This window comes from Pongo pygmaeus, chromosome 10, assembly GCF_028885625.2.
Source record: "Pongo pygmaeus isolate AG05252 chromosome 10, NHGRI_mPonPyg2-v2.0_pri, whole genome shotgun sequence".
NCBI classification, from domain to species: Eukaryota; Metazoa; Chordata; class Mammalia; order Primates; family Hominidae; genus Pongo; species Pongo pygmaeus.
The window spans coordinates 5,495,064-5,509,167 of NC_072383.2; the positions used below are offsets into that span (position 1 = coordinate 5,495,064).

The 14,104-nt window shown below is 48.3% G+C and overlaps 1 protein-coding gene across 2 annotated transcripts in view; it reads left to right on the forward strand.

The window, feature by feature from the left end:
* Positions 1–248: 248 nt before the first annotated feature.
* The window catches only part of NTF3 (neurotrophin 3), a 64,006-nt gene continuing 50,150 nt past the window's right edge, over positions 249–14,104 (forward strand). The window contains exon 1 of one of the 2 annotated variants that reach the window (XM_054443695.1): positions 249–593. In XM_054443695.1, coding sequence (XP_054299670.1) covers positions 348–593 — 246 coding nt within the window. In that variant the 5' untranslated portion in view covers positions 249–347. Of the gene's footprint in view, positions 594–1,264; positions 1,566–14,104 lie in introns of those variants that run through there. The other variant, XM_054443696.1, reaches the window with a different exon arrangement.

Sequence of the window (14,104 nt, forward strand, 5' to 3'; positions counted from 1 at the left end):
AAGAAAGGCTGAAGACACTAACATGTAACCTGTTACGATACATTTCATGTTTCGTATTTTCCTGGATCTCTAAAAGGGAACTCAAGGGTGGGGGTTACTGAAGAATACTACAAATTTGGAAGTTTTTGTTGCTGTTGTTGTTTTGTTTCTTTTTGTTTTTCAAGAGGGGCCAGGAGAAATGACCCCTTCCCCGCCACGGGTCCCGAAGTGAGGTCGGAGGGGCTCTGGGGCGCGGGCGTGCGCGGCGCGGCGCGGGCCGGCGGGGGAGGGCGGCGCGGCGCGGAAGGGGTTAAGGCGCTGAGCGCGGAGCCATCTGGCCGGGTTGGCTGGTTATAACCGCGCAGATTATGTTCACGGGACTCAGAGTTGAAGCTCCTCTCCCTACCGAACAGCTCCGCGCACCGCCCCGCGACACAGCCCGGCGCAACTACTTTCTTCTCTCTCCTTTCTTTCTTCCTCTCCTTTTTCCCCTGCTGGGTAGTGGCTGCGGCGGGGTGGGGGAGACTTTGAATGACCGAGCTCGCGTCCACCTTTCTCTTCATGTCGACGTCCCTGGAAACGGCCACACGGATGCCATGGTTACTTTTGCCACGGTAAGGGGAGGCGGCGGGCACCTTGGGTGGGCAGGTTTGGGGATGGGGGTCCACGTGGGGAGGGATTTTCCAGTGGACTGGTGCGGGGGGCCCCAAAGCCACATCCCGCCCCACCCCCATCGCGCCGCGCTCACTCACTTTCCCGGGCTTGTGTCTTCCCCAAAGTTTGCGCCGGGATCTGCTAAGGCCGAAGCGCAACCGCAACCACCCCCACACACACATACACACCACACACGCACACGCACACGGACACGGACACCCTTCTCCACCTCCTCCCCTCTTGTCCCTCGGCTGCCCAAGAAGCTTCCCTCAATCTGGGAAAGTGATCATTTAAGGGACCTGGATTGGAAAAGGTGGGGGCAGGCGAGGGGAAATGGGGACGACGAAAGAGCAGGAAAGGGATTAAACAGAATCAACCACCCACCACCCCCAACCGACCCGCCTGCTCCTCCGAGAAAGCTCCTAGCGCATCCTATAACAAAAGGGGGTGGCAGACAGAACTCCGGGCGGGGAGGTGCCGCCGCAGCTCCCCTGAACACGCCCTGCACTCTGCCGGCCACTGAGCCTGATTCTCAGCTCGCCCCAGCACCACTCTGGCCGGGGCGTGGGCTGGGGGAGGGGAAGCGCAGCTCAGGACCCGGAACCTCGCGTTCCAGTTTTGGGAGTTGGGACTCACTGCCGCGCGCCGCGTACCTGCGTTGGAGTCCCCCGAAAGGGTTTTTTTTCAGAAAAGACCTCGCGCCCCGGGCTCCTCTTGGCCAGCGCCCACCCGGTGGCCACCCCACCCTGGGCCTTTGCGCAGATGTTGGAGCTCCGTACGCAGCCCGCACATCTGGGACCCCGCCGGGGAGCAGCGGGCACCCGGGCCCGGCCATCCCCGGGGATCTCCTCGCGGTATCGTCCAGCCTGTTCTCGGACTTTGAGCGGTGGCGTGGGAGGCCGGGAGACCTGGGCACCCGCGCAGCCAGCCAGGTTGGAGTTTAAAGGTCCCACGACGGACCGAACTGCCCCATTGCCCCAGAGCTTTACTCAGTGGGGATGCTCCTGATGAAATTTGGGACGCTTGGGAGTTGAAGGTTAGGGACAGGAGGGGCGAGGGCCGAGGGCATGGGGTGGGGGAGTAGGATTCTGCTTGTTCCTCTCCGCGGGAGTGGGTGCGCGTCCAGGAGGCGCTGCTTCTTTGCGGGAGTTTGGCTGCTGCGTTCATTCGTCGTCTGCGCTTCCGATGCACGGCACTGAGACCCCTGCGTCGAACGGTGTCGGGGCTGTGGACTAGAAAGGATCCCTTTTGCTGGAATCGAGGCTCGGGTGGGATTCCCGGTAGGGGAAACACCGAAAAGGTCGTCTGGCCTCGGCCTCTGGCGGCGGGCGGCAGGTTCTGAGTCCGAATGGAGGTTGCTCCCGGGAGCGCCGGGCTCAGAGCTAGAGAGCTCGGGAGACTGTGCGCCTGTGGATTTGTTTATGTGTGTGAAGAGGTGGGGGCGGGGGCCTGCTGAGAGGGGAGGGGAGCCTGGAAGGGGTGGGTGTTTCTCCTGGAGCCTGATGTTTGTAACTCAGCTTATTATGGAGTGTACTGAGCGACCTGCTTTTTAAATAAAGAGGTGCCCGCTCCTATCCCGCAAAACAGCGAGCGAGGAGAACATGGAAGCGCTGTGTCCTAAACGTCAGGATGGGAGAAAGTTGTAACATAGAGGAGACTTTTTCCAGCGGTCCTGTTTTCACAACACTCACAAGTTCTCCAGCATACTCAGCCTGCCTCCCGCCTGCCCTCAATTCCTTTCTGACATGTCACACAAAGAAAGCTGAGAGGTAGAATGTAGAGGATAAAATCCAACCCCCTCTGCCTTGGGCGCAAACACACAGACTTGGGTATCCTGTTAGGAGTTAAGGCGGTTGGAAAATAATGCAGGCTCCGGTAAACAGTGTTGAAGGGAGATGGAAAGTCTGGGGTATTTCCCCTAGGGAGAGTGTGTGGGATTTTGTGTTGGTGAGGAGGGGAGTGCAGCTGGACTTAGAGGGTTTGGTTGTGTGTGAATGGGATATGCTTATCTATGGAGTGAGATAGTGACCATTGAGTGAGTGCTCAGGGAGGGATGGGGGTGTTTTTCCAAAGTGTGTGTGTGTGTGTGTGTGTGTGTGTGTAGGGGGAGGTGGCAAAAGAGCTGCAGTCCCATCCCACTTTGGTGCCTGGGAGGTGTGTGTTTCTGGGGAGTCTGTCGGATGGGCATCTGTGTGCTTAGCGGGAGACAAGAGCTTGCAGGAACATAGGTGTAGCTAATGCGAAATCTGTGCCTATGAAGGGTGTCAGAGCAGGAGGAGAGGTGCAGCCTGTTGAAGACAGATGGCTTGTGCATGCCTGCACAAACACATGGAGTGGGTGTGGTGTAGGAGGGCGGCTGTGTGTGTGAGCGAAAGGTGGATGCATGTGGAAGGTTGGGCGCCTGAGGATTACCAAAGGGATGTGTGTGGGGGGTGGGGAAAGATTATCTGAGGAGCACGGAGTTTGAACTTCATGAGGGTGCACTGGGAAATTTGGCTGGAATGGCATTGGGGCTTGTGGGGGGTAGAAAAGTGTGAGCTCAGATCCTCTTTATGGAAAGACAAAGCATTTGCAGGGAAGGACACCGGGTTGGGGTTGGTGTTTGCCTCCCCCCTCCTTCCTCCCCAGAGAGAAGAGAATTGGAGGAGGCTTAGAATGAGGGATGTACATTTAAGGGGAAAAGTCCTTGTGCATTGGCACTGGGTGGGAACAGGAAGAGATGTGTGCATAAGACTGAAGTAAGTAGAGGAATGCACTATCCGTGCCTGGTGTCAGGGATGCATATTGTATAATGTTTTGTAATGGGTTTCTTATGTAATAGGAGAATTCACTATCACCAGTTCGTATTGATAATCAATTAAAGCTAATGGAGTGCCTACTGGATGCTCAGCCCATTGCTGGGTACTGGGGCATGGCACACTGCCCTGGAAAAATTCCTTCTCCAGGCTCAGTAAAACTGATGCAATTTTGCCAGAAATAGACAGAGCTCGACGCTTGTTGAGGTTTCTTCAAGGTCTATAATTCAGTTTCTAGAGATGTTTATGGATCTTGGGGGCCAAAGGGAAGCTGACTTGAAATATATCTCTGGTTTTGTAAAAAGTGAGGCATAAAGAAAGGGATGATGTAGACTTTTATGTATTGGGAAGGGAGCTGGACGGTGTTGTTGTTTCTTGTGTGGGGTGTGGGCTGGGAATTGGAGGGTGCTGCACTTCAGGTCAGAATGCAGGTCCAGATCCCTTTGAGGACTGAGTTTCTAAGAGTACACAGAGCCTCCTTCATAGCTGGAATGAGACTTGTTATGTGGAGCTGGAGAATGGTGAAGTCGTGATCAGGGAAGAGATGGACTGGGAGCGTTTGTTCATCTTTGATGTTTTCTGGGCTATGAATGTAAAGCTAACCTGAGTGTGTGTTGGGGGGGTGGGTGGGCGTGCAGGTGCGTGCACATGCACTTTGGCCTGGAGTAATGTAACTGGGAGAAAACTAGCGAGGTGGATAGGAGGGGTGGATATTCTGGCTCTTGTGAAGGGGGTGCCAGTATGTGTTTTTGCAGGAATTCTGTGTGTCTGGGGAAGGATAAAAATTGTCTTGGATACTCAGGTGTGCATCTTTAGCGAAAAAAGTTGTATACAAAAGAAGGGCCGTAGACTTTGGGGAATGAGACAAAGGTGTAGTTGATCGGGTCCATACCCTGAGATGACTAGTGAGGCAACTGGATAGGAACAGAGTGAAGGCTGTGCTTTCATGATGCACATATCTGCCTGTCTGGACAGGGCGATGGGGATCCCCATTTGATTAGGTTCTGACCACCGTTGGGCATATGTTTGGGAGGACTTTATTTGACTCATGACATTTTTCAATTCATGAAGTTACAGCTGTGCCATTTTAATGGTCTACCTTATTTTTGAGGGGGAAACTCATCTGTGTAAGAGATAGTTTAGATAGGGCTTGACTATTGGTCAGAAGACCGGGGACAGATATTTCTGAGGGCAGGGTGGTGAAGTGCAAGACTGGATTGGGAATGTCTTAGTTCTAGTTCAGTTCTACCACTTGGGAAAAGTGTGACTTTGGGGACCTTTTTAATCTCTTTAACTCTTCTGTTTCTCTTTTTGTAAAGGGGCAATATAATGACTCAAGGAGGAGGAAAGTTCACTCCTCTTTTCCCTCATCAAAACTTGGTGTGTTTAGTTGTATACAGCTATACAAAGATGAAATGTAATTAAATACAGGTGCTAGCATGTATGTAGGTCATTGTGAAAACAGGATCTGGACCCCTTTCTCTTTACAATGCAACTTAATCAGTAATCATGATGCCCACAGCATCTCTACTGCTCACTCGTTGTGTAAATAAAACTTTTTATAACTGCCTCAGTTTACTCATCCAGAAGCTGGAGGCAGCCAAGCCTAGATTATAGATGATGGAAATCTTTAAGATCTTTGAGCTATTCAGAGGAAAGGTAGTCTAAGAATCAATGTTATTAATGATCAGAGACAGACATTTCTTTATTTTTTAACATCAGCTATGCAGACAACAGCACCAAAACAAATGTGACTTGGAGAACAGCAAAAATAATAATTGCCCTTGACATAGGCACCATTTGAATAAAAGAGGAGCAAAGTCTAGCCTGCCTGGTAAGAGGAAAGCCTTGGCTTTGGGTCTTTGAAATTCTTTGTGCCCAGTGCAGCAAGTTGGGTACAGCCACTTTCCCCAGAGATGAAGATGGAGACGCAGAAGGGCATGGAAACACACTGAAACCTCCGATTCCTCCCAGAAGTTAGTACATGCTGTCAACTCCTGGCTCAGAGTCAGGCTCCCATCCTTGAGTTCAGTGGCCATAAATAGTCAGGAGCTAAGCTATTTCCAAGAGGCACTAAACTAATTCTGTTGCTTTTCTTGGCGAGATTGGGCCAATTAAGTTGATTGGAAGAGGTCACTGCTGATGGGTCTCACATTCCCCAGGCAGGACAGGCCAGCAGAGTTTAATTACATAACATTTCCCATCTCTTCAGTTCCACTCCCAGATGTATCAGATGTTCAGGCCTCTCCTCTTTCCCTACATTCAGGATGCCTGACGGAGCAGGCGGCTTCTGCTGCAAGCTTCTCCAGACCTTTTCCCGAGCAGTTACAGCACTCGCACCCCAACTGGAGGGAATGTAAGTCTGTGCATTGCCTGGAAGTGAGAGAGGGGATGCGGGCTGACACAGAAGATCTTTAGAGCCCACCACCCTGCCTCAAGCCTCACCCACTGCTGTTTTACTCTTTAACGAGACAGGCAGTTTCTGGCGTTGGGGATGTTGAACTAATGACTGTTGCTAGGGTTTTAGATTTAGTTTTATTTGAAATTGAGTTTGTTGGAAAAGGACCAAATCTTCTACTGGAGACAAGCCTAAGCCCCGTGTGGTGCTGCTGATAAGGTCTGTGGATGTACTTTGTGCATGGACAGGCATGTGTGGAGTAAGAGGAGACCACAGGATGTGCATGCGTGCGTGCTGGGGGACACGTGAGCACAGGAGCTGCCCTGGGTAGACAGGGGGCATTTGTAGAGCTTATGTTATGGGTGGCAGGTATCTGGATGCTTGGCGCAGATTGGATTGTCATTGGATTGCTTCTTACAGGTGGGCCAGCCTGAGAAAAAAGTTGGGGACACCTTCCTTCAGATCATTTTTATATAGGCATGTTGAACTTTGAAGTATGAGGCCAGTGTAGATGTTACCTCATTCTTGCCTGGATGGATTTCTAACAAGATTGAGGCTGGACAAAAAAAGTCTTTCAGAGGACTCATTTTAGAACCCGTGAGAACACATGTATATGGCTCCAGAGCGTTAAAGTATTTTTTGTTGTTGTTAATAGTTTTCCATAACTCAGTCTTTTGTTTTACCTAAAAATACTGAGAGGCTAGAGGTTGCACACACCCCCACATGCTCAGAATGCATTTGCTCTTCACATCCCCATCTATGCGGTGGTCCTTCTCAAATAGGATTAATTGGGAACTACGGAGAGCTTGCTGCAGCTTTGGTTGTCCTCACAGGACAAACCTATGACTGACTGTGACGTCATTGAAACAGAACAGATTTTGACATGAAATTTCGTGTGGTCTGTTGTGATTGCTCACTTTTTAGTAACATCTCCAGAGAAGACATTTGTTGAGCCCCATTTTTTTTGTGGGTTTGTTCAGTCAGAGATTTTTGGAAGATTTAAGGTTCTCCAACATTCGAGTCCAGAGATTTTGGAGGAAACAGTAGCTAACAAGAGCCCAGGCCAGGGTGACCTTCAGTAGCCTGAGGCAGCAGGTAGCTGCCTGACTTAGAAGTGAAGGACCAGGTTCAGTGACTGGGCTCTGTCACTAATTAGCTGCTACTGTGTGACCCTGGACATTCTCTCTAGGACATGACTTTGCCATCTGTAAATGAAGGGCTTGAATTAGAAGATCTCCCAGTCCCATTCCAGCCCTGCCACTGTAGGAGTCCACAGTAGCCACATCCTCCTACCTAATCAGTGCGAATTACCTCACTTGGAGTGCACCCTGGCACGCCCTTAACGAGCTCCTGTTTTTATCTTTGGGGAATGGCTGAGTCAAAGGCAGAAAGGCAGGCAAAAAATTTGCCAGAGTGTTTCCTTTTGGCCAAGAATGCTCCAGACATTGGCTTAGCCTACACAGGGTGTGCAGAGCAGAAAGGGGTGGGATTTGGCTTTCTGGTAGGTCTGGTGCTAATCATTCAGCTTCCACGTGAATGTCTTTCAGTGGCAATGTCTCTGACTAAGGTAAGCATCCATCTTTAAGATGATGGATGATGATTATGATGACAGTTAATATTTGAGTACTTACTGCGTGCCAGGCATTATTACAGCTATTACATGGCATTATCTCAATACTCAAAATAATCTCATTTACAGATGGGGGTACTGAGGTTATGTGAGGTTAAGGGGTATGCTGATGTTCTTGGCCTTCCAGCCTGAAGTCTGTGGCATCCCAAGCCCATCACCTGCCAGTCAGATTCTGTTTTTTATGTTTTGTGATGTCATCCAGATGGGAGCTGGGTCCATCTTCTTCTGCAAAGTTGGTCACCCCATAGGGTAACCTGCTCCCTACCCCCAGAAGCCTCCTTTTCATGTGCAAGACAAATGTTTAGGTTTTCTAGCCACCTGCTGGCAAGCATGTGTCAGTTCTGTCTCAGCTTCCATTGGCCCTCTCCCTTTACTTCTTGTTCTGTTGACAAGGGAATCTGCCCTTACAGAACACGATATTGATTTAAGCCACAATTGCCTCCTTGTAAACTCTATAAAATTGGAGCTGGACATCTGTTTTTGATCCACACACCCACGAGAGGTGGTAGGTCCCAGCATTCTTGAGTCCTGGAATTGCACAGAATCAAAGTGAAAAAGAATATGAATGGAGAGCATGAGGTATCTTTAAAATTTGGAAGATGGCTTTCTTTGATAGGCTAGGGAACTCACACAATTTAGACTGGGGCCAAAGTTAAGGTAGGTTTCTTGCTGGGAGGTTGGGGGTCAGGGGTCACTGCTAAAGACTGAGGTCCCCAGGCTGTGTTTGATGCAGAGCAGAGCAGCTGTAGAGCCCTCCAGCCGAGAATTTGCCACTGCACGCCATTCTCTGGGCAGTACCAGAAGTAGAGAAGCCAAACAGGTTCTTGGGGTGGATGGTGCCCTTTTTGAAGATTGTGACTAAAGGCTCATTCCTTCTTCCTCCACTGATTTCCCCACCATCACTACCACATATACATCATCAAGACAGTTAAGGACAGGTGACTTTGTTCTGTTGCTTAAAGATATTTGCATGTACAAATAAATGTTGAACACTAACCTAATGCCTATGAGACCATAGGTACTCAAAAATTATGTATTTACTTTGCTTAAAATAACTTTTCATGTGTAGGGTGATAATTTTTTTCTTTATATGGAGCATATAGCCTTTTAAAAACTGATAGCCAGGTTCTTGCAATTTACTTCCCCCTTCCCTCTGTTTCTAGATCTAAGACCCCAGCATTTAAAAATATCCTTCTCTGGCTCTAAGTGATCCCTCAGGGAGTTTGTTTCAAGTTCTCAGTCTGAGATTAGTTTCATCCCATGTCTAGAGGACCTGCTTCTAATGGTTCATAAGGTACTTCCACTGGGTTCAAGAGGAAGACACAGCTCTAGAAATCACTTGCTTTCCCAACAGGTGTGTCCCATGGTGGGGAAGAAGCCCAGTCCTCCTAATACCCACCTGGCTACCGCTACCTTAAATAGCTTGCCACAGTCTCCCTGCAGAGAGCCCAGACTAGCTGTGTGACTTTAAGCAAATCACTTTCCCTCTATGGGCCTCTTTTCCTGGAAAAGGGAGGAGTTGGACTCACTAGAGGGTCACAAGGATCCTACTAGTGTGACAGATCACATCTTCCATGACTCCACTGCTCCCTCGGCCTCACACTGTGGTCCATGCCTGAGATTTTCAGGTATCCCTGCTGGCCTAGAGGACTTACGTAGAGAGATTTGGAGGGGGTGGAGGAGGAAATTAAGTTATGTGATGCCAGATAAGTCATTGAACATATGGATGAGTGCATGTTTATGAAGCACTGAAGAAACAAGCTTGCCAGATTCGTAGCGGATCTTGGATTGGAAGTTGGGAGTATGGGAGAGTTTTATGTGGGATTAAAATTGTCTGTGGGTAGCTGAATTCAATAAGCTAAATCAGAGAGATCCCATACTCTGCAGAGAGATCAGACCCCGCCTCTAACTCCAACAGAGGCTAACTACAATTTTGGGAAGTCCCCGAACCACACTAGGTCTCACTTCCTCATCTATTAAGAGCTACTGGCTTTGATTATCTCTAAGGTCTTTCTTGACTTATCGTTAATTACATTGTGAGAATTGGGAGCTAGTAGAAAAATCTGGACAAATGCATGGATGGAGAAGGGGTTACCTCAAATGGCCTAAATATAGAGAGAAATGTTCTGTACAAGTGATACGTGTATTCTTGAATCAGAGATAGCATTGGAGGATATATTCTGTACATATATTGTGTTTCAAATGCTTACCCCTCCATCATCATCAATGATATTGAAATCATCCTTCACATATTTGCTTAACCTGGGAAGCCTCCCTGCATTTCCCCAGAGAGCCTGGGGCTCCCTTCCCAGCCTCCCGATGTTATACCACTTAGCAGCCTGTGTTTAATTTGCATTCCTAGAATATGAACTTCACAGAGAAAGGGATCTGTTGTTTTCATTTTTGTGTCCCCCAACACCTTGAATAGTGACAGCTACAGGAATGTGTTGAGTGAACGAATGCGTGACCGGTCATTGTGAGCTCAGAATGTGCAGTAGTGATGTGACAGTGCCAGGAACTTGGCTCAGAGAGGTAGTGTACCTTGCCAGTGCTTCAAAACAGTGTTACCTTTATCCCCGTTTTGGCCTGTCCCAAGGCTAAGGTCATGAATGCTCCATGCTTGATGGCCAGAAAAGGCTGTTCTTACGCCCTTTTAGAGACCCTTCTTCCCCATGTCTTAGCCTGCTTAGTTCTCCTGCAAATTGGGGCTCTTGGTCACAGGGAATTGGGTGTCACTGCATACGCATTAGGATAACTCCTCCTTAGACACTCAGAAAGCAACTCAAAACACACGTGTACAGATTATTCATTAAGCATTCTGTTGGTGGTCATGTGCTAAATGTTGGGGAAGATGCAGAGATGAATGTAGTGCTGCTGGCCTTGGGGTCTGAAAACTGGTGAAGGAGGCAGACAGGTTACAATCATAGTGCTCCAGGGAGAAGAAGGGAAACAAGGAAGATGGAATACAGGGTTCCCACTTCAGGTGCTGTTTTTTAGTACAAACCATGATTGAGAATCCTCTTGGTTCAGGAGCAAGCTGGAGGGACCAGGAATGGTCTCCACTTCCACATGACAGTGGTTTTCTTGTCCCTGAATTCCCAGGGCTAGGGTGATGGATGCTCAGAGACCATCGTGATGGGAGCCCTTGGTTCTTGTGGGGAGAGTCGGGGGAACACGCATGTTGTACAGGTTTTGGGGCTTCGGGAGGTGTAGGTGTGCGTGCTCACCAGGGTACTTCTCGGAAGTATCCCTGCTCGTGGCATGGTGGGGGTGAGTCCACCTCAGGCCCCTAAGCTGTGGTTCTACTTCCTTTCTAATTACACAGCGTGTATTGGCTCTGTGACCACTTCTGACACAGGAACAGACTGCCATCTACTGTCCACTTCTGTCCTGAGTCCCTCCTGCTCAAGGAGGCATTTATTTTTTCTCATCCTGTTTTTAATAGGTCCGGACACCAGGAGAAACAGACATGGAGTCCTATTTAGTAATTTTTTTAGAATTTAGAAGGGAGCCTTTAAAAAGCATAGCACATCTGTCAGATGCTTTCCGTATCTGTTTACAAAGTATTATTGTAAGGGGCTACTCTGCTGCCACTGAGTCTTGCTAGCCGCTGTGCGAGGTGCCGTGTGGGATACCAAGAGATACAAAGCAAGGCCTTACCTTCAACAGCCTTGCAGTCTACTTGGGAATACAGGATAAGTTTGCAGAGAAGCAGACTACAGGATGTGGCAGTAGACATTTGGTAAGAGGCATCTGGGTGGTAGGGACTACAGAGGTTTTGGGGGTTTGGAGGAAGGAGGAGCCCTTATAGGCCAGCGGATTTGGGAAAGACCAATATGGGTCTCCTTTTAGCAATCCCAGTGTTTAGGAAGAGGCTTCTAAGAGCTGCGCGATGTTGTGGGACAGGCTATGAACTGGAAACTCAGGAACCTGGAGGGCCTGATGTCTAGTCCAGCTTCTGTCAGTCCTGCCCTGTGACCCAGGGCCTTGGGTTCTGCATCCTCAAAGCAAGGCTGTTGGTCTTCTTGTCATGTAAGGGCCCTCCCATCCCCAACCCTGCATCATGTACCACTCTTGCATGCAGTGGGAGGTGGTTTCCTGGTTTCCAGCTTGTCAAGAGCAATAGAGTCAATTAGATCCCTTGCGGGAAGGATACCTGGATGCAGGGCCCTGTGGTGATAACCCCACATGCAGCAGGAGAGGGAGAATTTCCCCAGGGGAGTTTTGAGTGCTGTTAAAATACAAAGGGGGGAAATGTTCCATGCAGCGTCTGCATGCTGCTCCTCTCCAGAGCTTTCCTGGACTTTCCTTCCAAAAGTATATGTGCATGGTGCTTTGAGTCCAAGGTAGCTCCCCCAAAAGAAACTGTATTAGTATTCTAGCATTGTTCATAGCTCAAATCTAAGATTCCTTCACATTAGAATTCATTCCATGATTGTTTTTATGGAGGTTTTCTTTGAGTATTTGAGACTTTTGGTGGCTGTGGATTAAAATGCGGAAAAGATTGTTTTCTATAACTCATTTACTCCTTGTCTCTTTTTCTTTACTCCTTGTCTCTTTTTCTCTTTCTTAGCATTTAAACCACCACCAAGGAAACCTCCAGTGTGTTTATTGCATATTCTTGCCTTTTGATGTGTGTGTGTGCATGAAAGAGAGAGAAAAAAAAAAGAGAGGGAGAGAGGAGAGGCGAGAGAGTACAAGAGAGAAAGATATTTTAGACTGTGGTCTATTAGCAAGTCTAGGAAATCAAGTTGAATTTGGATTGGGTTACAGGTTGAGAGACCTCAGCTTGTCACAGTAATCCTCTGACATTTCTCTTTTACTTTTTGGCTCTTGTCTGAATCAAGAATACATCTTCCCATTCCCTCTTCCATGTTTACATCTCCTTTTGGGGCAGCTGTATAAAGTTACTGTCTGTCTACAGCAAGTCTCTTTAGTTCTTTTGGGGACTGCTCGACAGAGGCACAGTCAAGGATAGAGCCATTAGAGACGGTCAGCTTTTGGACAAAGATAAAAAAATGTGTTGGGGAATTGGAGAAAGGTTCCAATTGTCGATTATGTGTTTTCCTGTGGTATGCTGATGTCTGTGACTATTGTCCACAGAAAGAGAGCGTGAGCAGGGGGTGGGACAGAGATAAAAGGGAGATTCTCCCCAAACCAACCAATGTGGAGACAGAGCAGGAGTCCCCAGCAATAGACATGGAGCCAAACAACCCTGGGAAGTAACTAGGAAACTTCCTGGTGACCTGAGTTGTGTTTTGTAATCACTGGTGAAAGTAGGAGGAGATGGGGTAGAGGAGAGTTACAGGTAGAGAAGTTCCATGGGAGGAGACCCCAAGGTGAGGGAAAGCAGGGACTTAAAGAACTGAAAGAAGCCCAGGGAGGGGATGAACAGAGAACATCCCACATATTCAGTATCCCGTATGGTGGAGAGGTGGGCGGGAGCCAACTGGGAGCTTACTTTTTTTTTCCCAGGTGCATGGGAACTATGGAAGACTCTGAGGGCACAATTAAGCTTTTGTTTTTAAAAAGATCCCTCCAGCTGCAATGTGGCTCTAAATAAAGAGTTGTTCAATGAAGGAAGGAATGGCTGATGGTTGGATTGATGGAAGAATTAATGAATGAGCAAACAAATGAATGAGATGCAGAGGGAACGCAGCAAGCCTGATTTGATCTCTGGTTACTTTGACCAGTACTGGCTCCAGGGGCGATTATCTCAGCCTGGGAGGCCAGGGAGCAATGCATTGATTAGAATGGCTCTGGCTGTGAGGACACATGGATTAAAATATCTGATATTTTATGGTGGTTGATAGTGGGGAGGACTTCTGAAACTTTTTCCCTCTTCAATGCATTTCCATCCTAATTTGATTTCATTCAGAATCAAAAAAGAAGATGGCTTTTGAAATTACATCCCAGAAAATTTGAAACTATGGCAATGACTTGCTCCAGAGAGGGTTGCTTGCATGGAAGACCTTTTCATAGGCTCATCGTGGAGTAGGGACAGATGATAAAGTTTCTTGGGCATATGAAGGGGTCCCAGATTTCTGGACATAAGATCCACCCATAGATGATTCCTGTGGATTAAATGATGTGTGTGTGTGTGTGTGTGTGTGTGTGTGTGTGTGTGTGTGTGTTTGTATTTAAAGTTTCAAAATCTCCTGAAAATTACCAAGTGCTATTGAACATTTTTTTTGTCAGTAGTGGATATCTGGATAATTTCTTTCAAGGCCACATTGCTTAGCATGTATAAGGAAAGTGTGTGCAGCAGAGACCCAGATGGACAGCCGGCATGCCATCCGGTTGCTTGGGGAGTGGGAATACTCCTTGGTAAAGCCAAAGGGAGCCAAAGAGGACCTCTAGTGTCTTTGCTCTCCCATGTCCTGACTATTCCAATCTCACTTTGCATTTTGAGATCTTTTAACTTTTGCTAACAGTGATTGCTCAGGATGTCATTCAGGCCAATTAAATTTGAATGTCTAGGGTTGGGACAGAAGCTCACGAGAAGCAGCCATGTTGAGAACCACTAGCTGACACTGCTCATCTACTCTGCTCTCCTCCCTGCGTTTTGGCAGCTTTGCCATGATATCTGTCCCATCCTCACCTCAGTGTGCTGAGAACTCCTCACTTAGTTAAGGAAGTTCTTCTAAG